Raw genomic sequence first — 25,903 nt, 5'->3', positions numbered from 1 at the left:
AAGAAATGGCTTCTTATTCCCATTTAACTGCTATGGTGCTTTATATCTGCAGTTCTCTAGTTATAAAACTATATTTTTTAAAAAGCTCTCGGCTAGCCACAACGATACCAGCAATACAAATGAGCACACGCTGTTCACTAAAGGATTTAAGTTCAGGATTCTCACACAAGCACTCAAAGCTACAAGCAACTGGCTGGCTATTTGCTGGGTGTAGAGGAGACAAGGAGAGATGCAAGGTGGCTGTCAGCTGGAGGCTAAGAGGCTGCTGTCCACTCAATTAGCAGTCGCCGCATGTCTCCGCCAACACACACCTTGGAGGAAGGAGAAGGAAAAAAGCACAGTCCCACTCATACTCTGATGGGAGGAGCCAAACATGTAAACAACATGGCACATAACACGTATGATGCACATGTTGTTTTCCCTCTTTTGGACAACAGAACAGACACTTTTCCTTAGTCAGTATGAATTCTCCTTCACAACTTTCTTTGACTTCATGACATTTTCCATTAGGGTCAAAGAACAATGTGTAGTAGAAGGAGGAAGTAGGTCTTTTCTTTTTGACTATTAGACTGCACCCCAGGGGTGGAGTCAGCAGGTGAAAGCAGGACACACCCAGAAAACCAAAGATAGATGGAGTCTGATTATTCAAGACCTTGTATGTGAGGAGAAGGAATTTGTTGTTGCAATTTGGGCACCACGACACAATCCTACTGAAAGAAGATGTGTGATGATGCCGAGTTATTGTTTCTACAGGATTTCTGTTGTAATTTTGCGTCTGATATCTATTGAGCTCTGCAGAAAACCACAAGATGTCACTGCAAAGCTGCAAGCGAGTATTAATGGCATATTCTTTATCACACAGAGTCACACACAGTCAGCAATTCATCTTTATTTCATGGCTTCTTTCACATTATTCACACACACAGAGGCACAGCACATATTTGATGTTTAGTTGGCCCTAATCCAAGCACTTTAAAGAAAGGGAGGTGCGAATGTGTGTGTACGTGTGAAGCGTGGCTGGATCATCAGATTGTTCTCTAATCCATTTGCACATGGATTAAGGGAGGCAGGAAAACACACAGGGGTGTTTTCTTTTGTTTCCATGAATACTTGTGTCGCAGGATGTGGATTTCTGCTGGGATTTGGAATCATTGTATGTGGAAGAGATGTAAGTTCGGCACCTTGGAACTGATGCCTGCTTTGTTTTGACACAGGTGCAACAAATGGCTTTCAACATGAAGAGGAGGCCTGTGTCTAGCAGCTTCATCACAAACTGGATGTTTGGCTTTCTTCCTCCGTTTCCTGCTTCTCTTTAGAAGCATTTTCCAGTTTTTAAGTATTAAAAAGAAGCGTTCTCTTTGGAATGAAACTTCATTCAACAGTCATTGCTGGGATGAAGGGGAGAAGGGTCTCCGGGAGGACTCGGATGTCTAACTGCCTTCCTGCCTTTCAGTAACAAGTGCACGTGGGATTAAGGATTGCAGTCAACAACAACAAAAAGCTACAAAGAAAAAAGCACACACAAAATAGACTATGAACTTCTGTCTTCTTCTTTCACTTGATAGCTTGAGGGGTTGCCAAAACAGATCATTTGCCTTCATCTCACCCTAACCCCCAGCATCCTCCTCTGTCACATCAGCCCTCTGCATGTCTTCCTTCACTACATCCCTGAACTTTCTCCGTGGTCTTCCTCTTTTCCTCTTGCTTGGCACTTCCATATTCGGCATCATTTGTCTGATATAGCTGCACATGTCCCGACTAACTCAGCCTAACTTTGTCTCCAAACCCCTCAAACTGAGATGCTCCTCTTATGTACTCATTTGTCCATCCTGGTCATTCACAATCAAAATCTCCAGCTCTGCCACCTCCACCTCCAGCTCGGCTTCCTGTTTTTTTTGTCAGTCTCATGTCTTCAAGATAGTCTCACCACCATCTTGTAAGCCTTCTCTTTCAGCTACTGTCACGACATCTACTCCTTCTATGTTCACCTTTCCACCTGTCTCTCTCTCTCTCATTCACACACATGTACTCGTCTGACTTTCATTCCTCTTCTCTCCAGTGCATAGCCCCACCTGTCCAGACTCTCTTCCACCTCTCACTTCAGTGTCGTCTGCAGACATCATAGTCCACAGAGACTCCTGTCCGATCATCTGTATAAGCCAAAAGCCCAGACATCCGACTAACTTAAAACGCTCCATATCTTTCTCAGCTCTGACAGAGGCGACAAGGCTGGTATGGTCATCTTAGACACACAGCTCTGGTTGTGAGGACAGCACCTCCACTCGTCTGCTGTCCACATCTTTTCTTTAAGAGGGGGGCAACCAATCTGCAGAAGCTGGCTTAAAGGATACAGGTGTTAAAGGAAGAAGAGCGTGGATTAACTGAGGGGCTGCACCATGGTCCTGTGTACTATATTAAGGGGTTATTTTGATATGTGAATCATACAAAGCTGCTCTAGCAAAGTGCATGAATAAAAACATTTCAAATGAGGATAACAGGCCCACATTAATGCTGAGGATAAATGCAGGGAGCTTAAGTAATCATCTTTGTATGATTAAAGATAAGTAAATAGAGAAAAACGTATAAGAGGTTAGGTTCAGATTTGTTTTTAAAATCAACACTAATGCGCACATTTCCTGCTTTTTTCCCTACCTGGCTTTAGTGATACCATTCCAGCATTTGTCCTGACTGTTGCCTCCAGGAGCCAGTTTGCCACATAGCGCCAAAGAAAGCTGAATCCAGTACTGACGCATCTCCCTCAGCTTACTGGATAGATCCGATACCTAAGAACAAAGACTTGTCAGTTTCCAAGTCATTGCATTTAATCACACACTTAATATCCTGTCAGAGTGCAAACAGTCTTTACAAACAATGCATAAAGTGATGGAGTCTCACTCTTAAAAGCCGTGCAAACATAACCGGAATGTCACCGAAAAAAGAAATCCTGCTGAGCTCTTAAGCCGACCATTTATGCTTTACATCCATGAAAATCCACTGATGCTTGCTGTCGTTAAGTATGCAATCATGATTTTTAAAGTACACCACACAGAGGTAGATGTACGCACCTGCATTTCAAGTCTGAGTCCAGCAGTCGGGGAGGGTTTGTACTCAGATGCGGTCAAAGAGCCACTCTTCTTCTTCTTCTGTTCATGAGGGGTGGGACTTCCTGTTCCCGGCTCTCCTGGCGTTCCACACGTCTGATACACCTACAAGCACAAAAGACACAAAGACAGATAGAAAGATGCACACACTGTGAGGTATTTACTAGCTAAGTTTACATTAGTGATATCTAATTCACCCACTAGATGGCGCCACAGACAAGCATTTGAAAATCTCAGCTCCTTTTGCACTGACAGTACATTAAGCGGTATATATTAAAGTAGCAGATCACCATCAGTATACCTGTGGCTAACTATGTAAGCTAATAATGCTCTCCAGTCTTCTAACGGACATATCTGGATGGTGCTATGTTCTTTATGATCCTTTATTCACAAGGGGTCACCACAGCAGCTGTATGTTTCGTTTGCCAGACAACCTTCCTCATGCAACCGCCAAAGGGATTCGTTTCTCCTGGTTACACAAATGTGTGAACTAATGCGTAAACCTTTAAACTATGGATCCACCATTCTGTCCTTATATGATTTTGTATGTTCCTTAACATGGGAATAAAACCAGTACAGAAGTAAAAGGTTTGGAGGATGAGCTGGTTATTTGGAGATAAAAAACTTGCAAGGAAACCAATATAGGTGTTGAGTCAGACAAGCTTACCTTAGCTGTAAAAGTATCCATGTTTTCCTGCAGGTAGTGCACCGCCTCATAGATTCGAACTGGGATGGAAGAAAGAACCACGTCGAGGCTGGGCTCTGTGCTGAAGCTAGACGCCACCTGGATCATCGTGTCTTAACAGAGGAGTGAGGACAGCGACTTTAAGTGCAGTGTTTTGTTAAATGAACTATTTAAGCTGAATTCTCAGAGGATTAGTAAGATTTTCATTGTGTCTCACCTATAAGGTTCTGCCACTCAGGGTTCAGGTCAGCCTGATTGGCCAGGCAGCCCTTCATGACGTTTGCGCAGTAGCTGGAGCACGGTTTAGCAGAGGCCATGCCACGACAATGGGGGCAGTATAGCAGCTTCATCAAGGCTCTCTCACACTCTGGACTCAGAGAAACCTGGTATGAGTGAATGGAACAGTCAGTTTCATTCAAAAAGGAGGAAGTTTGTGTTTGTTACAGTAAAAAAGACAAAACAAAAAGTGCTGGCAGTCACCAGCGCTACTCCTCCGCCTTAGGAGATGCACCTGTGGTGCGAATGTGAAATCCCAGGTGACTTCCTTCTCTAGTTGTTGGATTCACAAGATTTTCAAAAAACTTGAGCTTGATGTTGAGGTCACTGAGATTTGAACTTGTCTGAGATTTTTAGTAGCTGCACCTCTGGTATTTTGTTTGTAAATCCTATATTGCCTCTTTCTCACGTTAATTCAGAAAGTTGGTTGTCCATCCTGATTGGCTATTGTCAACATGCCCACCTCTGTCTTTCATTGCTAAGGGATAAAAACCAGAAATTAGTTCCTAAATCCTGAACGTGTCTCTATGGAAAGGCTGCTTAGTTCTTTCCCCTGTCCTTTCAATGAGGGAACTAATTAAAAAACACACAGTAGAGGGCGCTATCGCAGCATAATCTGAAATACAGGCGCAACTGGAAGGCGATGATGACCCTGCCTGTCTGTCTTTTTACAACACTGCTGCTCTCTCAGCTTCTGATTATGAACCCAAGTCCTGAAATGTTGTCAGCTTCACCACGTCTGCTGTCACATCTCAGAGTGGGACGCTTCAAATCAGAGAAACAACAGCACACAAAGGTGCGTTTGTCTGATTTTAATAAGCGCTGTGCTCTTTTGCATACCCTCACACATTCATTTCTGTGCATTCTGCAACTCAGTCAGCACACACTCGAGACCTGCTCGCGTGGAAACAGTCGCTGTCAGCGTGAGGTCTGCATTCATTTGCGTCACACATTTTGCCATGCGATAATGTCTTTCATGTGTTACTTAAAAGTCTGTGCTGCTAATGAAGTTTTGACAAAAACTAAACGAGGCGAGCTACATGTGCGCTGCGATGGAGTGCACAACTTGAGCAGGTTTCAAGAATGTGCTCAGATTTTCATATCAATCAGAAACGAATGGAACCTCCGGGAAACCAGAAACTGTCAGACATTTGTAAACAAGCCGAGTTTTGGGCGATTTGGGCTTAACTGTAGCCCGTTCCTGCTTTAAAAAAACGAAGATTTATGCACTGCTGATATACCAGCATCTGGGATGAGTGATGAACCGAAGGCATGCCTTGCTCTTGTTCTTTGTGTCCTAAATCAAACATAAAAAAGGGGAGGCTGCAAACCATAAAACGCAGACAAACACAAACAGCCAAATCTGACGCGCTCCGTCCCCGAGAGATGAGAAAACTGCAGCAAGAGCTGGAGAAAAAAACCAAAAAAACATCATCACACCCATAATTTGCTGTCATCCCTCCAAGTGAGAGCTTTGTTCTCATGGCAGAGTCTGACACTTCATTTCTGATGATCTTTGTGTTTCTCATTTGTAGGGTGGAGACGTTTTCTCTGGCAGCCAGGGTGTGACGATCATGCAGCCATCATCTCTGCTTTCCTGGGACTACGCCAGGCAGGCCTTAGACACACACACACACACACACACACACACACACACACACACACACACACACACACACACACACACAGGCTGTGTGTGCACAGAGGTTCGCGTTACCATGACTTCAGTGGACATCTTTTGCCTTTCACTGAGTTCATGTGGTTTTACCCTAACCTGAACCTGAACTTCTACTTGCCTCACTCTCATATTTAATCATATACCTCATGGGGACTTGCCCTTTCTCCCCCAAAGAGGGAGGATCCCAACACCTATATGAGTACTACAAGCACGCACGCTCACCTGTGAGACCTTCCTGACCACATCTGTGCTGACTAACAGCCCCTGGACAAACGACCTGGCTGTGACAAACGCCCGGATCACCTTCGCCTTCATGTCTCGAGGGACGTCTCCAAACGGCCGCAGCGTCTCCTGTTGCTTAGCAACACACTCAAGGTAGTCCTCTGATAAGCTGACCTGTGAGACAGAGGTGACAGTGGAAGTGGACACACTGCAGATGAAATATGTTACTGGGTACGAAACAATACAAGATCTTCCAGAGTAAGAGCAAAGGCAAAGAAATTCCCAAACTGCATCTATTAAAACATCAAGAATTTCCAGTTTGGCCAACACTTGGGGACCCAACTGGAATTAGCTGTGACATTATTTTCTCAGCTGAGTCAGTTCCCTACAACCCTTTTTTATTTTGCATCTCCGAAAAAAGCACACTTTGTCTTTACTCACATCTGTGGATGCAGAGGCTTTGAATGTGCGCTCCAAAAGGCGGGACCAGAACTCGGACAGGTTCTCGTCCAGGTTGAGAGCAGAGCCCCGATAGTACTGACGCAGGTCTGTGTAGAGATCCCCGTACAGACGGCTGTTCTGGGAGTACAGCGGGCCAAGAGGAGACAGCACCTCCTGCAGGGAGCGCTCGGAGCGACCGTGCAGCTCAGTGAAATACACTGGAGGAGGGAAGGAAAAGAAGTCTCACCATAACCAGAGCTCCACAACAAGGTGAATTACATGCACATGCTCGACACATCAAGTGTGGCAAACAAACACCTATTTATACGTGTAGTAAACACACAGCAACAGCAATCATCTGGATTTCTGTTTCCAGTCACTCCAAAAATGTATGTCCTTTTATTTGTGTCTGGTTTCATCTGAGCTGAGTAATCCATGTGGCTTTTTTTAGCAGCTAGATTCAAGAGCTGGCCGATATCATATCAAATCTGCAGGCTGGTGCTGAGCAGGAAGTGTTACAGTGAGTTTATCAGATGGATTTTGATGAAAGAGAACCTGCCAGGTTGTGCATGTGGAAGCTAGTTACTATATTGCTGAGACAGGGCCAAAGTAATGGGGCTGTGCACCGTAACTCCAAAAACAACCGAGGTGGACTGTAATACTCTGGAGAGGTGAGGGGAATGCTTCAGTTTTCAGTGTGACTTTGTTACTATAAACGGCTTTTTTCACCTCACGCGTTGTCATTTGTCATTTTTGTTTTAACGTCCTTCCTATTAAACAGCCACGATGCAGATGAACTATTTTCACTGCCCAGTCAACACGCACATTTAGTTTATAATATTTGACTTAAGATTTATCTAGGTTTAATTTATCTCTGCAGACAGATGGATACAAAGCGAGCGAGAGGCCAACAGGAGACAACGAGGGAGTCAGCTAGCTGTCTCTGCAGTATACTGGTCTGGGCTTTTCCCTCATGCTTCAAAGGCCATGGACCAGTGCCAGTCTGCTCTAACAACAACCAGATGGACGGCCACGTTACTGCTACCAAGGTGGCCTGCTGCCTTCAGACTAATAATACTGTCCTCTCCTCCTCCTCCTCCTCCTGCTCTCACTTGTCTTTCTCTTTATTTATTTTTATCCCGAAACATTGTTTCTTCTCAGCGCTAATGACACATTTCTCTCTGGTTGCATTCGTCTGCTTCGCTGGTGTTAGCAGTGGCAGATCTCAGTCTTCTTCCTCCCTTACATCCCTCTCTCTTCCTCTGATGTGCAGTGATCTGCAGACTCGGCTCCTCAGTGGGTCAACTGCTCATTAGCTGAACCAGCCATTGCCCCAGGGGACACCCCTCTGTTTGTGTGCGTGTGTGTGAACACGAGTGGGTGTGTGTGTGTGCCTCCCCTGAGATGAGGGGATCAGCTTATCATGTTTCATTGTGTCTGCCTGACTCCGCTCTCATTATAGCACCCAGTCAGGGGTCCCCTTGACGCACACACGCACACTTTTGTACACTGACACACACACACACCCTCTCCAGCTGTAGTATTGAGCGGTGTGCACAGGCAGAGCTTGTAACAAACAAAAAGATACACAACACACTAATGTCACACTGCTCTGGGCTCACTTCTGAAGCTTTGCTATCGAGCTCAGCTAGTAATGAGTGTCTCGCACACAGACACACACACGCACACAGATACACCCTACTTACTGTCAAAGCTCCTGTGGAGACCATTGAAGACAGCCTGCAGCGACCTGCCGGCCTCTCTGATCAGTCCCTCTGTTTCTTTGGTGCTCAAACCGGCCAGGTCCTCCTCCATTGCGCTGGTACAGCAAGTCGGGCCCTGAGGACACATCCTCAGATGTTCACCTGAAGCAGTGAGAGGGACACTAATTAATTCATTGGTCTTAACTGAATTTACATTATCTAATAAATGAACTTGTCAGCTTTTGAACATGTCCATTTTCCACCATACTGAACAACCATGAACACCGGGCTTAAAGAAGTGTGAGGTGCAGACAGGAGCTGTAACCGATTCTATTATCACTCATCGGGATGGCAACAGCAGTCGGTTCACCACTTTATCTTAGACTGAAATATGTCAGCTACTGCTGGACAGATTGAGGGGCTCCTGAATTTTCATCTAGCGCCATCTTAGGTTAACATTAGAGTGCACTTTGAGTCTACTGTTGTAATATCTCTAAATCTAGAGCTACAACGAGGACAAAATTGTATTAAATCTAAATTAATGCGCGCAAAATTATTCACGCTCCAATCAGATGGAGCTTTGCTTTGTAATTGGCAGGTATTTCCACGTCTACCTGCTAACCTACTCAGAAAGATTAAAACATTAATACCTGCCAAACATCAAGATGTTACAATGACAATGAGGCTAATCTCTACGTAGTGGTGTGGCGATAAGATGCACAATGAGACAACAGAAATGTCTCATCTCATCTCAGACATCTTAAAGTATTACAAACATCTTTTGTTTCTGTTTATTCGACACATGCCAACCCCTCCAGTTTCACATGGTTACCAGGATTTGGCATGTATGCAGATGCTGTTGGACCACTTTAGTTACTGCTGCAGTAGTATTTGAAAACTTTGAAATGAACTTGAATCTGCTGTGTGTTCCTTGTGTGTAGTGCTCTGCTAATATTTGGCTACTTAATTACAACTTGGCTGCAGGACACTCTCTTTCTATGTTTTTGCCAGAGTAAAGAATTTGGGTGCTTCTCATAAAATATTTATGACACTGCTGGAACCCTTTTATGCATTCAGACAAGATGAGCACTATTTACAGTGTATACAGTATAGCTGATTCATATATAGCACCAACAATGCCTTTTTTTGCCCTGCTTTCCCCTTGGACCGTATATTTATGCGTCTGCACTTTTTCAGGAAGTGTGTAAACTTGATTTAAAGTCTATACTAGTTCTGTAAAAGTCCCTCATTGGAGCCTATATTGCATTTAGCATTCCTCAACATATTCATTTTCTTTAGAGTCCATATTATTTCTGTTAGCAAACAATAACAGAATTATTTAACAGAAACAAAAATTACCAGGGTCGATATTATCAGCCCTCTGACAAATGGACCTTTTTATATTTAGCCATAGCAGAAACCACTGCCGGGCAATGGATATAGTTATATTTAAGGATAAAGCTATCACAACAATTCCAAGTTGTAAAAACTGGAGTGAGAAGTATCATCAAGACATTTAGAGAGACACACAACACAGAACAAGCCTGACAGAGGACGGAAGCAAAAGAGTTCAAAGACTCTGTAAAGGAAACTAGTGAGAGACGTGTTTAAAGACCCCAGAACAACTGCAAAGACACGAGTGAATGACTTAACCAAGATGGGAATTGTAGTCGCGAAGAAGAGAAACTCTACTGCCACAAAAGTGGCACGTTCAAGCCAGGCTGAAGTCTGCTAAAGACAACCTGGAAAGATTATCCATACTGGAAGTGCATCCTTTGGCAAAAACTGGGCCCGGGTCATCGCTTTGTCTACCCCCTGAAGACCAAAGTGAACCCTGATTGATTGGGATGCACCGGCCATGACTTGAATTCCACTGAAAATCTGTGGGCCAAGGTACATGGCACAAACCATCAAATCTGGAGGAGCTCGGCAGATTCGCCAAAGAAGAACGGGCTTGGATTTCTCAGGAGATGTGTGTGAGACTTATTGAAAACTACAACCACCGACTGCAGGTTGTTATCCAGCTATGCTTTGACCCTGGTATTTTGTTTTTTTTCTGTGTGCAAAGTCAAAAAATATGAGCATCCAGAATAAAACTAGGATGTTTGGAAAAAGCTGTGTTAAAAATTCCTTGCTCTGTTTGGAAACTTTTGGGAAATATTTTTAAAAAGATTGACATTTTCATTCCTTTTAAAGCTAATAATTCGGTCCATGTCTGTATATATTATTCATGTATTACTGCAGTCTTTTTTTTTCAGCTTACACATCACGCGGTTCACCAGTGCAACACGAACTCTGAAACAAAAGCTGCAAGTCTGGAGACTACTCATAACCTCTAGCTAGTAACTAAATCCTGATCATGACATTCAAACATCACAGAAATGCAGAATCAAAATGTGAAAATGTTTCACCTTCAGCATTTTATTATTTTTGTCTCTGGTTTCATGGGGGTTCCCAGAAAGTGAAAAAATTGAATATTCTTTTACCCACATACACAAATAAACATTCACAAAGTCTCAAAAGGAGTCTGCAGCATGGACTGGTTGCCTTCAGGACTTGTGTGTGTGTGTGTGTGTGTGTGTGTGTGTGTGTGTGTGTGTGTGGCTACGTCTGGAAGGGTTAAGGGTGAGTAAGTACCCCAAGGCTATGTGCATCACTGCTCTCTGCCTTTTTAACAGTTTCGGGAATCGGGTGTATGGGTGTGCAGAATTTTTGGTGTGTGTGCGTGTGTGTGTGTGTGTGTATGTGTGTGTGTGTGTGTGGGGGGGGGGGGGGGGGGGGCAGAATTTGTCCACTGCAGTAAGTGGAGCAGAAGAGGAGATGCCTTCATCATCACTGCTCCATGAATCTTTCATTGGTGCTGGCTGGTTTGTGTGTGTGTGTGTGTGTGTGTGTGTGTGTGTGTGTGTTAACCGATAACTGAGAGCGAGATAAATGGTGGCATCTGGATTGCAGGAAATAGGACTTTTGTATCACCTTGCTTCTTTTCTCACATCCTGCTTTTGATATTTTGCATGATTTTTGTTTTACTGCCTTGCACAGAGAGTCACGGCGTTAAACCCGTCACACGCCCATCAACTCTGCCACTGAGATATTCTCTTTCATTCGGTAGTCTTTAGTGTCAAGTGTAGGTCACTCAGTCTGAGATGAGATGCTTCACTCATCTGAGCTTTTAAAAAATCTACCAGTCACACCTGCTTCTTCACTGAGCGGCGAGCCTCATCATTAACTCACGTTGGAGGAAGCTCTTAAAAAAAACACTAATCACATCCTCACACTTAAGCTGTGAATTTTCACGACGCCCACAGTCCTTTCAATCTGATTTCCGGCGATAATCACTGAATCCTCATCTTTGTGCGCCGTAATTACAGCCTCACTGCCAGTTATTCCAAACATTCAATCACATATTTAATCAAATATACACTTTGATATTATACAATCAGTTTGGCCAATTTTCCACACAGCTCTGCAGATTTTTCTCTGATTGGGCAGGTAGAAACCGTTTATGGGTGCTACTTTTTGGAGCATTTGCTGGCACAAATAAATCCTTTACTAAATAACATATTCCATTTTAACAGCATTTTAACTGTTTTGGCTAAAAAAAAACAATAAACCAAATGCTATTTTATCAACTGGAGGTTTTGAATTCAGTATGAAAATCTTAAGTGTGCGATCGAAAATTTATTAAAAATTCTTTTGTAAAAAACATTCTTTCAGTCAGTGCTTACATTTTTGGATTTGCACAAACATTTGGGCAAAGTAATGAAGTAGAAGACCAGAGGCGCTTTTTTCTTCTTGCACTTGTTTTCAGCCACAGAGTAGATTTTGGAGATCATTTCCCATTCCCATAAATTTTTCATTCTCACTACTGGACAGAAAAAGCACAAACTTGGGTTATTTATTTATGACACAATTTATGGTTTAGTATTTGGTGTCAATCCAACCTGAAACTTAAGGTAAAAATAAGACAGAGAAAGTCGTCATATGGGCTCTAAAACCTACACCCTGATGCCATCTTCGAGTACGCGTGCACAACAGCTAATGTTAGCATTTCGCTGTCGGTTTGCTTACCGACCGTAAAGACACAGGTGCGTTTTTTTTTTTTTTTACTACAAACACATACGCTCTACTGCATTCCTGGGTTTCTGGGTAATGGAAGCAACCGGGATCCTGCTATAAAAACTTAATTTATTTGGACAGACAGAAGTGAGCGCAGCGGTTACACACTAACACGTGTACAAAAAGCAAGCTTGCAAACACGCTCGCCCACACATAAAAGTGCATTTAAAGGAGCCGAAAAAAAAGCAGAGGGTCCATCAAAGTGCAGGTTATCTGGGATTAAGCGGCTTGCTCCAGGGTTTCGTGATGGGAAATGGAGAGGCATTGGGCATTCATCTGCACACAGAGGCAGAGTGAGATTGTCAAAATGGCAGAAACTCCTTTTAAGCGAGACACAACTTTTAAGTGCCCCGGAGTAAAGTGGAGCAGGGGAGAGGAGAGGAGAAATCTGGTCGCTCACACTGTTTTTTGCCCTCGAGCTACAGCATATATTTAGTTAAGTTAGCTTCCTTAGGGGTAAACACACATTTTGCACTAGACTTACAGGAACCTTCACTGACATAATTCATCCCCTAGTGCCCAAGGCCTCTTTCAGATAAGAAAAGCATATATAACACATATATATGTGTATATATATGTATTGCCTTTCCATGACTCTTTGCCCCCGTTCATGAAGACACCTGGTGTTAACAAGAGTCATGTGACTCGGTTACAGGAGGAGAGCTCTAAGTGTTAGCGTAAATACACAGACAATGTGGTGACAATGAAGTGACGTTCCTTTGCTTCTGGAACATTTGGAGACTGGCCTCGTTCTTTTAGGACTTTGTATGCCTATTGCATGTGTCCAGGGGTCTACTGCACACACTTATGTGTGCGCCATGAATGGAGGTGTACATACTTCTTCAACTCCAACACGAGATGAGTAGAAGCCTGTGGAAGGAAAGCATGAGATGGGAAGGGCCTGGGCTATATGGTCAGTGAAGATCCTCTGATAAATCACCTGTGGATAGTCATCTGAGACCGATTAATTATACTTAAAGGTCTGTTAATATACACGGATGCCCCAGCCAAGTAAAGTCTATGGGTGAGAAAATCCAGGAATTTCCCAGGGAAGAAATGGCTTTGCCAAACTGGTCCTGTGGTGGACATTTGCAAACAGAAACGACTAAACAACTTTGCGTCTGTGTGTGTGTGTGTGTATGTGTGTGTGTGTGTGGTGTGCATCCAATAACACATGGCCACACAATGAGAGGCCTTCTAATACCTGGTATGAAGGGTATGCACGTTAATACCAGCTATGTTCATAATTTCCCTGCTGTGGTTTTGTAAGGTGCTGCTATTTCTTAATGGTTTAAATGTGATCTGCCTTCTTTTTTTTTTAACTCCACACCCAACTGTTTAAAATGCTTCATGCCTCAAGGTTAACAGCTACCCAACCCTAGCTATAGAGGGTTTTGTTTGAATTGACCACATTTGTGGTATTCAACCAGGTATAAAGGCAAAAATGTCCTGAATTGCTAAAGTATGCAGCGAGATGTGTTGTATTGATGGCTTTAGAAGGTTATAAAACATGTGAGCCCTTCAATTATCATGTCAAATAGGTGTGTGGGGGGTGGGGGGTTGCAGACAGAGTTTGAGGAGTGAATCCTTTGTTCTGAGCTATGCCTTAAACTTCCTAACTTTTATCCCTAAAACCTGCAGCTTCAAATGAAGTTTGCTTCGGACTCAACCCATCTTTGCGGAGCATCTCTGGTCTCATCCGCTTGCATATCAACCACTGCATTTGCACACTAGGGTAGATGCCAGTATTCTCCTCTTTTTTTCACAGGGTTCTACTAAAATAGATTTCCAGGAACCTCTCTATACAAACAAATACTTTGCCTGATCTCTCCTTCTGGCTTATCTTTTCCCCTGGTCGTCTATATGAGCACACTTATAATGGGATTCATCAAAGAGACTTTCTTATGTCTAGTGTAGGGTTTCAGCAGCAATAAGCAGCTGTGACTGAGCAGTTTCCAGCAGTTTTCAACAGTTCCAAGCCCAACGGTGCCAGGTAAGGAGCATAAACAGGACAACACTTGTTATTTTTGGGTTTCACACCAAGAACTCATCCCGGGCGTGAAACCCGCCTTCATAGAATTCTACTAAAAAGTCAAGGACAACAACCAGAACAGTGCTTGGTGCCACTAAGTGCACTGAACTGGTCAGATATGTACAATATATACAAAAGGTATCCTCAAAATGAAGATCAAGTTAAAGGAGCACATTAGAGGAGCTCAAAAGTGCACAGGGGGAGAGAATAGGACTCGAAGGAGGCAAACTCAGTGAGGTTTTTGATTTTGTTGTATAATACACAAGTCCACCACTGCCCTTGGTTATGTATTCAAAACAGATGAGTCATCTAGGAAGCAGTGAGAAACTATTACTTAAGCTAAGTAAACCCAAGCTTTAACCTTCAAAGACGCCAAGGAAGGAAAAACAACAACAGCAGCAAAACCTGTTTTTACTCTTAACGTCTAAAATGGAAACTGGTCATCAAAAAAAAGCACAATAATCACTGTACAAGACCACAGAATCACACACACACGCACTAAGTAATACACGTGCAGAGCACTACCCGCTTGTTTGGTGTTTTTAATCTCATTTAAAGTTTTCAAAAGAGCAGCTGTGACGTAAAAGGCAGCTGAGCTGAACGCAACCCTGTGAAAACATGCCGCCACAGTCTTTACCATGGCGCTATCCCTGTTAATATTTATCAGCTGCTCGTGGCGATGAACACTCCAGATGGGTGGTCTCTCAGGTGCATGCATGATCCAAAGCCATTGCCAAAAATAACCAGTCCCCCTGAAAATTACTACATAAGTGTTGGCTAAACACATGCGACACTGCAGGAGATCTGATCAGCAGTGAATGAGTTCCTGCAGCAACTTGACGTTGTGCACAAACCAAACATCTTTCTGTAGTTTGCCTTTTGGATGTGGGCACTGGTATTTGTGATCAACATGGATTATTTTTTAGACTTTTGTGCAAACTGGAGCCTGGCCAGTTTACTGGCTGGCTGCTCACAGATATACTACATATTTTCTGATACGCATCAATATAAAAGTTTGTTGAAAAATCAAGTTGTTTTCAATAATCTCCACATGAAGTAGAGCATGGTTTGGGTAAAGTCGGCGATCAAGGATCAAAGAATGCAATGAAAGCAAAATCCATTTAAATACAGATTATCCTGTTTATTATTGCAGGAACACGTTTTTCACCTCATGAGGTTGGCATGAATCCCGAGGAGTAAATTCTTTGGTATTGATTATGTGGAAATGTATGATGTGATATTTATGAGGAAAAATTCCTTTAATGCCAAGTAGAGATCACAGACTCCCGCAGCCCTCCTGGAGCTAAGTGCTGCATTATAGAACCTGGTTGTGCTGCAGGGTATTTTGCACTTCATCATTAGCGAATCCATTTAATTCAAACCTTCTTTTTAGTTTTGCCTTCAGACAGCTTACACTGGTCGCCAAAGAGACCGCATTCATTTCCTTTTCCCATCAAAAGCATACGCCGGTGACTTTCTTCTCTGCATCACACCCTCGCTGTTTTATCTCCCCACCCCCTGAATTCCTTGGGATAGCCCCAACATACCTGAGCTCGTCTCGACAAGCGAGCAAACCTCAGCACAGATTACCTGCATCGCTCTGCGGGCAAACAGAAAGTCATCCAGGCAGGGCTAAAAGGCCCAAATCAAGCCCAGTCTGCAACAGGAAGGGTGTTATGATTATGGGGGTGACACGGTGCAGAGGACTGGCTGTAAAATGAGACTATGCTCAGTCCTCTTTAGAGTAAAACTCAAATTAAACTTCAATACAAGCAAACTTTGAATAAGACAAGCCACCATTCCTACTTTGGCAGCACTCACATTTAATCAAAGACAAATTGTTGAAGCAGCAGTTTATTTAAATACTTGACAGCAGCTGTCTGTTTATCTCAGTTTGACACTTAAGTACACATTAATTAATCTCCCTCGAATGCTGCGCTGTCAGTGTTCTGGTGGCATGCTGCTGGTTTGTATCAGACACAGCAAAACATATCGGTTCAGCCTCTGGGTATAGTAACGTAATTGGTATTTGCCCTGTGGTAAAATACATTTTTATGTTCATGGGAACATTTTTATTTATTTATGTATTTTGCTCCATAAGGTGTTTATCATCTGCTACATGGTGCACAAACCACTCTTTTACTGATTTTAAATCAATTTGTATTGGGGAATGTACGTGGTTTGAAAAAGTCGTTATACAGAATATTTGATGAGCTCTCAGCTGAAGTAGCTAATTAGAGCTGGGGCGATTGCTGAGCTCAAGTGGACTGCTTTAAATTGACCGGATCACCACTTATCTTAGATCTACTGTGATAAATTGCCTCTATTCAAAGTAAAGTCCCAATCAGACTTGATTCTCTACTAAGATTCTGTGACTACAATCATCATCAGAAACAACTGTATTTTTAATCAAAGTCTATTAATGTTTGACATTTCATCAAACATACTTGTTAGCGACCTTTGTGGGAAAGAGTTCAAAAGCGGAAACTGAAAAGTACCAAAACCAGCAGTTGTTTGAGAAGCCACTCGAGGCTGGCTCCCCTACCAAAAGTGGCAAAGCCAAGAAGGAAGTGCAGTAAATCTAATGAGGTTCTTCAGAAATCTGACGTTAGCTTGTCTGCCATTTTTATGTGTGACAACCACGGTGGAAATGCAGGGTCAAGTGAATAAAGCCTCTGGCACTCAGGAGACCTGTCTGCAACCATTTGGCAACCACTGGTCTCAACGAAACAGCGGCTGCTGGGAGTCAAAAGGAAAAAGAACTGCTAGGATAGAATATTGCCACAGTTTAAATGGCGTGTGGTGAAACTGTGACAAACCACTGGAAAAGAAGATTGTTAGCCTTCAAAGTAAAAGTTGTGCCTCAGTGCTGCAGCCAACAGCATGTGTTTTCACAAACAAATACCTGATTTCCACTCTCCTCCCGAGGCTTCAAAATGGTAAAAGTACACTTCAGAAATTGACCTGTGACGTCACGGTAGCTGCATCCATCGGCTAATTCAAACTATGCTAACCAAGCTTTATATAACCCTACTTGCATCACTGAATGTTTTTTTTCTATCTGTAATCTTCGTGTTAATAGGTTAAAATTGTGACCTAATAACTTGAAATTTCAAGTTATGTTACGCAAAGTACACCAAAGTACAACACCAGGTAGTAATTGACACTGGAGTGTTTAATACACGGGAATATTACATAGATTCACCCTAGAAGAAACTTTGTTTTAAACTTCATATAATACCACATATATTCTTGGAGTACAAACATACAGTATCGTTATTTGAGCACGAGCGAACAATATAATAAGGTTTGAGTATCCACCTAAGCTCAATATATGTATATGCTGTGTGCTGTGTTCATCACAGGTCTCTTCCATGTCCAAAAATTTTTTCTTTGTGCATAGTGGGAGGCCGACGGCACCTGGGCCTGATGCATGAGGGATCTGGGCTGATGCAGGCTGATAGATGGCACTCAGGCCGGCTGTAAAGCTGATGCATGAATCTGCAGGTCAGAGTGACCTGCTGAGGGGAAAACTCGAAAATACCGGATTTTCAGAACACATGACAAGGCAGACTACAGAGTGGAAATCTACAGAATGGATGACCTTGCTCGGCATCCCTCAATAAATAAAAGAGTCACCAAGAGCTGGTGTGGGTGTCTGTCTGTGACTATGTTCTTGTGGGGTTTTTTATTGCTTTACCCCCTGGAGGATGCTTTTTGTCTATTTTTGTCCTTTTGTGTATCTATCACCATTGGTCGGAGTTTCTAGTTACTAAGTAATAACCTGAAATTTTGAGAGACTAATTAAAAGTTTTGACTTAGGTTTGTCTGGCATTCTTTAAATAAGCTTCCATAAACAATGTTCACTTAGACTCAATAAGATCAACATGGGCTTCAACACGGAAATCAATGTGGTGACATGAATGTTACTACAGATATGTGTTTAGAAAAAAAACCAAACACAGCCACGGTCAAAAGAGAAAAAATAAAACAGATGGGCTCTTTCTGAAAGCATAGCTTGACACCATTCTTTATACTGAATACATGAGATGTGTGCTTAAAGTGGCTGGAAGGCTGTTTTCCCTCCCTTCAGACTTTACGCTTGGCTAAGCTCATCCCAGATAGATTTTTTAACTCATTCCAGCCTAATCATTGTTCTCCATTATGTGCACTGTGTTCTCCATTATGAGCTTCATAAAATAATAGCTGCAAAAATAAATAAATACGTTTTTGGACCGTGCTGCAATGAAAACCACAATTACATAAATACAGGAAAAAAGGAAGTTATAGGATCTTTATTCACCTTTACAAAAAGCTTGTCTAAGTGAAATTTTAATTTGTGACTAAACCAGAATCAAACCAATGTAAGTCTCTTTGTATTAAACAACACTGGCCTGGCCAAAATAAGGAACCAATCTGACCCATTCATACCCACAAATACACTTGCTTAGCACAATGCTAACAATAAGAACAGAGATATTAAGCTTAAGATGAACATCAAGAAAACTTCATCAGAACAAGTAATAATCACACGGACCACAAAAAGGCAGCAATGTCCAGGAAAACCTTTCTAAACATACCGTGCACACACACACAGACACCCGCACGTGGATCAAGGTCACCAGACACACGATTAAGAAGATCAGGTTAATGCATTTCATAAATACACACACCAGTTATTAAAATAAGATGTAGATTTATAATCTACATCTAATTTTAATCTAAATCATGCAAGCACATAGACACACACACACCCACAGATAAAGGTAGGAGACATTTGATGTTACTCACACAGACATAATACCCTGAGGTAGTAGGTTACTCTAAATGGAACATACATAGAGGATAATCTTGTGTCTTTCCAGTATACACACACACACACCACTGCTTACGAAGCTATTAAAGCATTTCTGTGAAAACATCACACTGCAAAAAACCTTTCCCAGGTGTTATGAACCAAGGAAAAAAACCCAAACAACCCTAAACCGACTCTGTAATTGTATCTTTAATCATAATTAAGCACCTAAATGAACTTTGCGGAGCTGGTTAAAAGTTGTTTAGTGTGCACTTTCTTTAATTTTACCTAATTAAAAGACCATTTTTTTGCACCGTGACAATTACAATATCCGTTTTGCTTTACTTGAAAAACTCATGAGATGCTTCCAATATCCGAGACCGTGGAGGCATCTAGCAGGTTAAATGAGACGTGTAAATCTAATTACGCCCTCGGCCACAGCAAACGTACTCCATCACATAACCTGCACCAACACTGCACAATAATATTTCTCCGAGGTCGGGCAGAATGCGCTCGAGCTGAATCAGCACACTATAAACCATAACTAAAGTATCTTAGATGACTAGTTTCCAGATGTGAGGCTATACGTCAGACTGTTTCAGCTGCTGAAGGAGTAAAATACGACATCACAGCTGGCTGTTCAAAACAAAAACAAAACAATAAGTCTGAAAGTAGCCGTTCTTGATAAATCAGTTTGCAATCTCTTTTGTAAAATGTGTCTAAAAAGAAGAAGTTTGATGATCAGACAAAGTACAAACAGCTCTGCACACATGTTTGGCTCAGGAGCCCCACCAGTCTGCTCAGTGTTTGTTTTCTTGTTTCTCAATGCTCACACTTCATATCTCTGCTCTCCTCTCACCTCAACCAGTCTAGGCAGCTGTGGCCCATGCTGAGTCTGGTTCTGTCTGGGATTTCCTTCTAATAAAAAGCAAGCTTTTCCTCCCACCTGTAGCCAAGTAATTGCTCAACAGGGAGGATTGTCGGATGTCTATAAGAGGCAGGTTTTGTTATGATTGCTTCTATCCTTAAAAAGACATGAAATGAACTTAAACTTGTAAACAGGCATAAATTTCTTGGCTCAACTTTAAACTATCTGCAGTTTTGATGCTCTCATTTTCAGTTTGGACTGGCCTCCTCTAGAGGCCTCCTCCAACATCCAAAGAAAAGCTTTAAATGTCGTGCAAGAAGCCTGGAGAACTGCTCCTGAAGATTGGCAGAAGTCAGGTGATCTTTCCAAATAACGACTTTCCAGCATGTTAGAATTATACAATGCATTTGCCTTATAACCTGCATTTCTATCTATGTTTGCACGTTTCAGTAAATCGCTGCAGCTATTTTCCAGTTTCCTAGCCAAACATAAAGAAATAAAGGATATCTCAAGACCTTTGTGCAGTGTACGTATGGTTGCACAACACTTAATGAGCTGCAACCCATTAAACTATCTATATTCCAAAGTAGTAATAACAACATTTGACAACCCTTACGAGTTAATGAGGATAGTAATCATACAAATATTTCAACAGGTTCAGATAAGTCCAAGAACAACAAAAATAAACTCATCCAATCAGTGAGTCATCTTCTCATGCAGTGTGTGTTCTCAGGAACGAATGAATGCTGGCAGAGACTCCCATTATTTCTATCATAACAAGACAGCAACAAGCAGACTGACAACTTTTCCACCTCCCTGTTGCAGCAACTGTGCAAACCATGAAAAGCCACACTAGCTGAAACAATCCCGCTCCATATACAGCTTCTCTTCATTTATCTGCCAGCAGCTGGCTTTAAAGTTGTACCTCTGTATGTCAGTGCATATTAACTTGCTAAAATAACTGTCTCACATTAGGACCTGCTTCATCTTGTTTCAGTGTTACAGTATTTGTCTACACAGTAATGAGACTAGAGGCAGCATCACCCTGCATGCAGATGCTTAGCTGAATCTATCTAGCAACCCAGTCAGGTGACATGACATAAACATGGGGCAATATTGATGAGAAATTATTTATAGCAATGTCATTTTTCATAATGATAAATATCAGCTTCAGTTTAATCCTAAGCAAAATTCTCCCTGTCTGACACAGCTTTGGAAACTCAAACCACCTCCAAATCGCAACTTTTTGTCACCTCGTTTAGCAACAATTTCCTGATCTTGTGCCGGCATCTGACTCTCCTCACTCCTTCTAACTTTCCTAACAGTCTTTTGCTTCATCCTTCCTCTTTTTCAACTCTTCTCCTTAAATCTGTTTCTCCATCCCTGCTTCCTCCATCCCTCAATTTCACTCTGTCACTGCCTCCTTCCTTTCATTCTTGCATCGCTCCTTCCCTCCTTTCTTCCGTGTCTCCTGCTGAGATGAAAGTTAGTTATGGGAAATGACCTCGCGCTGTGTTAGTGCAGTAACAGCCTATCACGTTGTAACTAATCTGACCTCTGACCTCTGGATGCTTAACAACAGACACGTGTGCATGGTACAGTGCTCACAAATAAGCAGGGCAAAAAATAAATAAATAAGTATGCATTTTCTTTAGATCACATTACAAATAAAATGTAAAATCAGCTGTAAGAAGCAGCATTTTTAACATACACACACTCTCACATGCCCCGAGTCTGCCCCAGCCCTGACATCACACACCACATCAAAGCAGCTTATTGCTGAGCAGTAAAAGTGGCACAGTGGTTTGAATTTATTCCCTTGAGTCAGACGTTTACTCGCTGCTTCCTTTTCTTAATGAGCCTCTTACAATAACCCTGTCACTTACTGAGCCAAATTACTGCTACCTAAATGAGGGGCTGATGGTACATCTGTGTGCATGTGTGTGTTTCCGTCACAGTCCCTTCACCATTTAAGGGCACCTGTATGTGATTTAATGTCCCACATGGCCTTCCTCCCAAAGTACACTTTTACCTTTTTACTATCCAGGGAAAAGCCAAAGGAGGGCAGAGCAGGAGAGAACCACGAGCTGTAATGATGGAAGAGGAGAGAGACGTGGAGGAGTGGTGAGGCAATAAAATGGAAATGAAAGGAGGAATGGGAGGACTGAGAGACCATCGACGGAGACAGAAGCAGACACCGAGAGAGAGGAGGAAAAGAGTAAATTATGTGGCTGTGATCTCATTTTAAGAGTCTGATAAAGCTTCTCTCTGTGATTTTGTGATTTAAAGTCATAACTGATAGACACTTAGTTAAAAAAGTACCAATTACCAGTTCAAAGTGAAAGAGAGGTGGATGTTGTTTTTCCTGATGCGTGTGGACGCCTAACATAGTATGGCATTTACCATTGATTAGAGTGGGACTGGCTAAGAACCAGTTGGAAGATCTGCTCCAAATAGCAACTGGAGCCACTATTTTTACTGCAAAAGACTTGAAGTGATGTATAATACAAGTTCTGTTGTACACTGTGCTGTTCAGTTTCTCATTAGCATTCTATTCAGTAGTGCAGTGATGCTAACCAACGCAGCTAACGGACACAGGCTTAACAACCACAAAACTAATGGCTAGCTTTACAGTGGTGCGGCAGGGCGTGGTTCATGGTGTGGCTGCAGGGGAGGCTGACACACCGGAGCTCCATTGGCTCATCATGCCTCCCCTGTATTAAACGTGCCGGGACCTGAGGTGGTTGTTGTTGTGTGTGTGGCTGTCAGCTGAAAAGCTGCAGCCGAGTGTGTTGGAGTATACAGCAACCGAATAAAGCGCTGGAAATTGCGAGTATGTGTCGGGTCCGTCATTCGTGCCACAAGTGGCTACTGTAGAGGTATAACGCGTGACATCATGTGCACGTTGCTTGAGAGTTGTGATGCAATCACCATTTACACTATTCGCCAACCAGTCGGGGAATACACATTTTCCAATGGTTCTAGATGTCACAGAACAGTCTGATAGGAGACTGTGAATAAGATTAAAAAAACCAACACAGAACAAAGTGATAGGTCACTATTTTCAAAATGTTACAGAGAAAACAGAAACTTGAAAGAAAAATGTAAGATTAGTTTCAATACATTTTTAAGAACTCATCCAATTCCGGGTCACGAGGAGCTACAGTCTATCTAAGCTGTCATAGGGCAAAAGGTGGGGAACACCCTGAACAGGTCACCAGTCTATTCCAAGGAGAGAGACGCAAAACCACTCATGTCCATTGTCACAGCTACAGTTAATATCACTGATTAACCTAACAAGCATGCCTTTGGACTTTTGAACCCATGCAGGCGCAGGGAGAACATGCAAACTCCACACAGATGCTCTTGCTGTGAGGAGACAATGCTAACACTGTACTGCCTTGGGGTCTTGGTGTACAGCTGGTTTACTTTCAGCAGCTGAACAAGGATTAGAAGTGCTTCAACACACTTTAATGGTTTACTGGAAATGCTGGAATTTGGCTACTCAATCAACCACAATTCCATCTGCAACCTCTTGAGTCAAAGGAGACAAGTCCCCATGAAAAAGGCTGTGCAAAAACTCACTGCAGCACCAGAACAAGAACCATGTTCTGACCCACGTTCAGGGTCTCTGTCCTCAGAGATGGACAGGAAGATCTTGGCAGATCAGATCCCGGAGAGTAATGTAATGCTTAGTAATATTGATTACCTTAGTTTTTCATGTAACATAGTCCTAATTAGCAGTAAATACACCGTCCTGCTGAAGCTGATGGATTTTAATTAATATTAAAATCCAAGCCAAACCAAAATCTAAAATCTGACTTGATGGAAACTTGATGCAGACATGGTTGAGGAGATATTATTAGTATTCAAGCTTGGGGAGGCATAAATGTCTGTATCAATTTTCATGACAACCCTCTGATCGCTATGGAGATATTACTTGAATCTGAATCAAAGTGGTGGACGGACAGTTTCATCCGGTGTCTAAAAAATGAAATAATGTCAGATCTGCAGACAGGTTACATTAGCATAAAGTGTCACCACTTACAGTCACTGTTCGTCTTTTCTGCCTATTAATTTCACGGCACTACGCTATAAGCAGTCAAAAGAAGAAGAGAACAAGAAAAAAAGAAGGGAAGGAAAGGAAGAAGAAAAAGACACAATAAGTAGTTTTATTTGCCATGGGTAAATAAACTCCATATTTATTATCTTCAATAGATAGACATATTAGGGAAAGATGAATTCTAATATGCTCTGACAGTGTGCTTTAATTTAAATGAAAATGAAAAGGAGGGTTTTAAAAAAGAGAAAAGGAAAAACAAACAGAGTCAGAAAAAAGAGAAAGGAAGCTGCAGGCCAACTCTAGTTTGGGAAAACCTTTTCTTATTTTGTACAACTAGTGAACTTAAAATATCCCACCACCCATAGTGCAGCTCAGTGTGCTGCTGCTCAGCATGTGTGTGTGTCAATGTGTGTGTTCACATGGCACCAGCACCGCTGCATAATGCCATAATTCTATGTCATTTCTTGGAGTAGTTAAAGGCTCTTAAGCTAACTACCACTTTTCTCCCCTTCACCCAGTCTGTAGAAAAATCCCAGCACGTGCCAAATGGTGTGTGCCATGATGCACAGAGTCAGCATCTTTCCATGTGAGTGTGCACATTTGTGCAAGTATGTGGACAATTCTGGGGAAGGCAAAGATCACTTCACCTACTGCAGCAACTCGAGGGGGGGGGTATTAACAACTGACTGTAAACAGGAGCTCTGTTTCACTGAGACAAACCAAAAGGACACTTAGGTATCCTGAGCTGTAATGAGAGTTTCTCAGAGTGTAAAGATGTCGAGAAGGGCAAGATTCAGAAAAATCCAGAAACAAATATGCAATGACTCAGTAAGTACGTGTGTGTTATTCCCTCAGTGGTTAGGTCAGTGCTTCAGAAATCATGCTGTGAGCTAAGAACTGCTAACACACAGATTAACAGGCCAGGATTAGCAGGAGATTAGGCATCAGCCCCTAATCCAACAGCACGGCGTTGGCGGTGGCGGCGGTGGTGATGATGGGAAGGTAGTGAAAGAGGTGGCAATATATTATTGTGCATGTTTGCGTGTGTGCAAGTGTGGAAGCTGGTTAATAAGGGCACAATAGAGGCTGATTCCAGCGTCACTGTCATTTCTCAGCAGGGGACATCAAATCTCTGTGGTTGGGCCAACATTAGGTCGGTCGTTTCCAGGTCATGCCTCGAAGTAAGGGAGAAGCGGAATGAATGTGACGACCCCCCGATCGGTTTTGCACTTTCACATCACAGGAGTCAGATGTTCAAATAAAGCAATAAACCCCATCTGCACTCAGTGTCGTCAACAAGCTCCTGTTAAAATATGCACCATTTCATTTTAACCTGTGATGCAGGCCTAATGCTGCTGTTGAAGAAGGATGTGAGAAACTGCATCTTAATCACTACACCGCAGAGGTGCTTGGTTGTCAGTGCAAGGTTGTCTTGGAATAGTTCATCCAGTGAGTGTGGGGTTGGGGGTTAGCGTGAGGGGTAGCACGTCAAACAAACTGTTCCCCCCAATATGGTCTCTGACTTATTAAGTGCTTCTTATCACACTGATGTTTGTTCAGTTTGTTTTCATTAGCTTCTTGCTATGAAAAGTCTGCCTGTCATCATGATTGATAGCTGCTCTGAATCACAGAGGCACCTGTTCAGGAGCATACAACTGCGATTGGACTGTTGTGTTCATTAACCGTGCAGGTTATAGTAGTCTGTTTCAACCTACAAAACTTATGACTCAGGATGTAGAGTGATTCGTCTGCTGATCAGAAGGTCGGTGGTTTGATCCCTGGCTCCTCCAACCTGCAATGTCCAAGTATCCCCTTGGGCAAGATACTGAACCCCGAGTCACCCCTCATGGAAGCTGAGTGTGTGAATATTATGTTAACAAAGTGCACTGAGTAGCAAAGCACTATGTAACAACCAGCCCA

At 42.5% G+C, this 25,903-nt stretch overlaps 1 protein-coding gene across 1 annotated transcript in view; it reads right to left on the bottom strand.

Moving 5' to 3' along the window:
• gpc1a (glypican 1a) overlaps positions 1 to 25,903 on the bottom strand; it is a 43,985-nt gene that overhangs the window by 4,387 nt on the left and 13,695 nt on the right. The window contains exons 2-8 of the mRNA XM_005457134.3: positions 8,110 to 8,268; positions 6,404 to 6,621; positions 5,963 to 6,136; positions 4,004 to 4,169; positions 3,769 to 3,899; positions 3,066 to 3,206; positions 2,653 to 2,783 (exon numbers count right to left, since the gene is read on the bottom strand). Coding sequence (XP_005457191.1) covers positions 2,653 to 2,783; positions 3,066 to 3,206; positions 3,769 to 3,899; positions 4,004 to 4,169; positions 5,963 to 6,136; positions 6,404 to 6,621; positions 8,110 to 8,268 — 1,120 coding nt within the window. The remainder of the gene's footprint in view (positions 1 to 2,652; positions 2,784 to 3,065; positions 3,207 to 3,768; positions 3,900 to 4,003; positions 4,170 to 5,962; positions 6,137 to 6,403; positions 6,622 to 8,109; positions 8,269 to 25,903) is intronic.

The sequence above is a fragment of the Oreochromis niloticus genome, linkage group LG17 (assembly GCF_001858045.2).
Source record: "Oreochromis niloticus isolate F11D_XX linkage group LG17, O_niloticus_UMD_NMBU, whole genome shotgun sequence".
Classification (NCBI taxonomy): Eukaryota; Metazoa; Chordata; class Actinopteri; order Cichliformes; family Cichlidae; genus Oreochromis; species Oreochromis niloticus.
The sequence above is the reverse complement of the archived record's forward strand: the minus strand, read 5'-3'. Positions and strand labels throughout refer to the sequence as shown.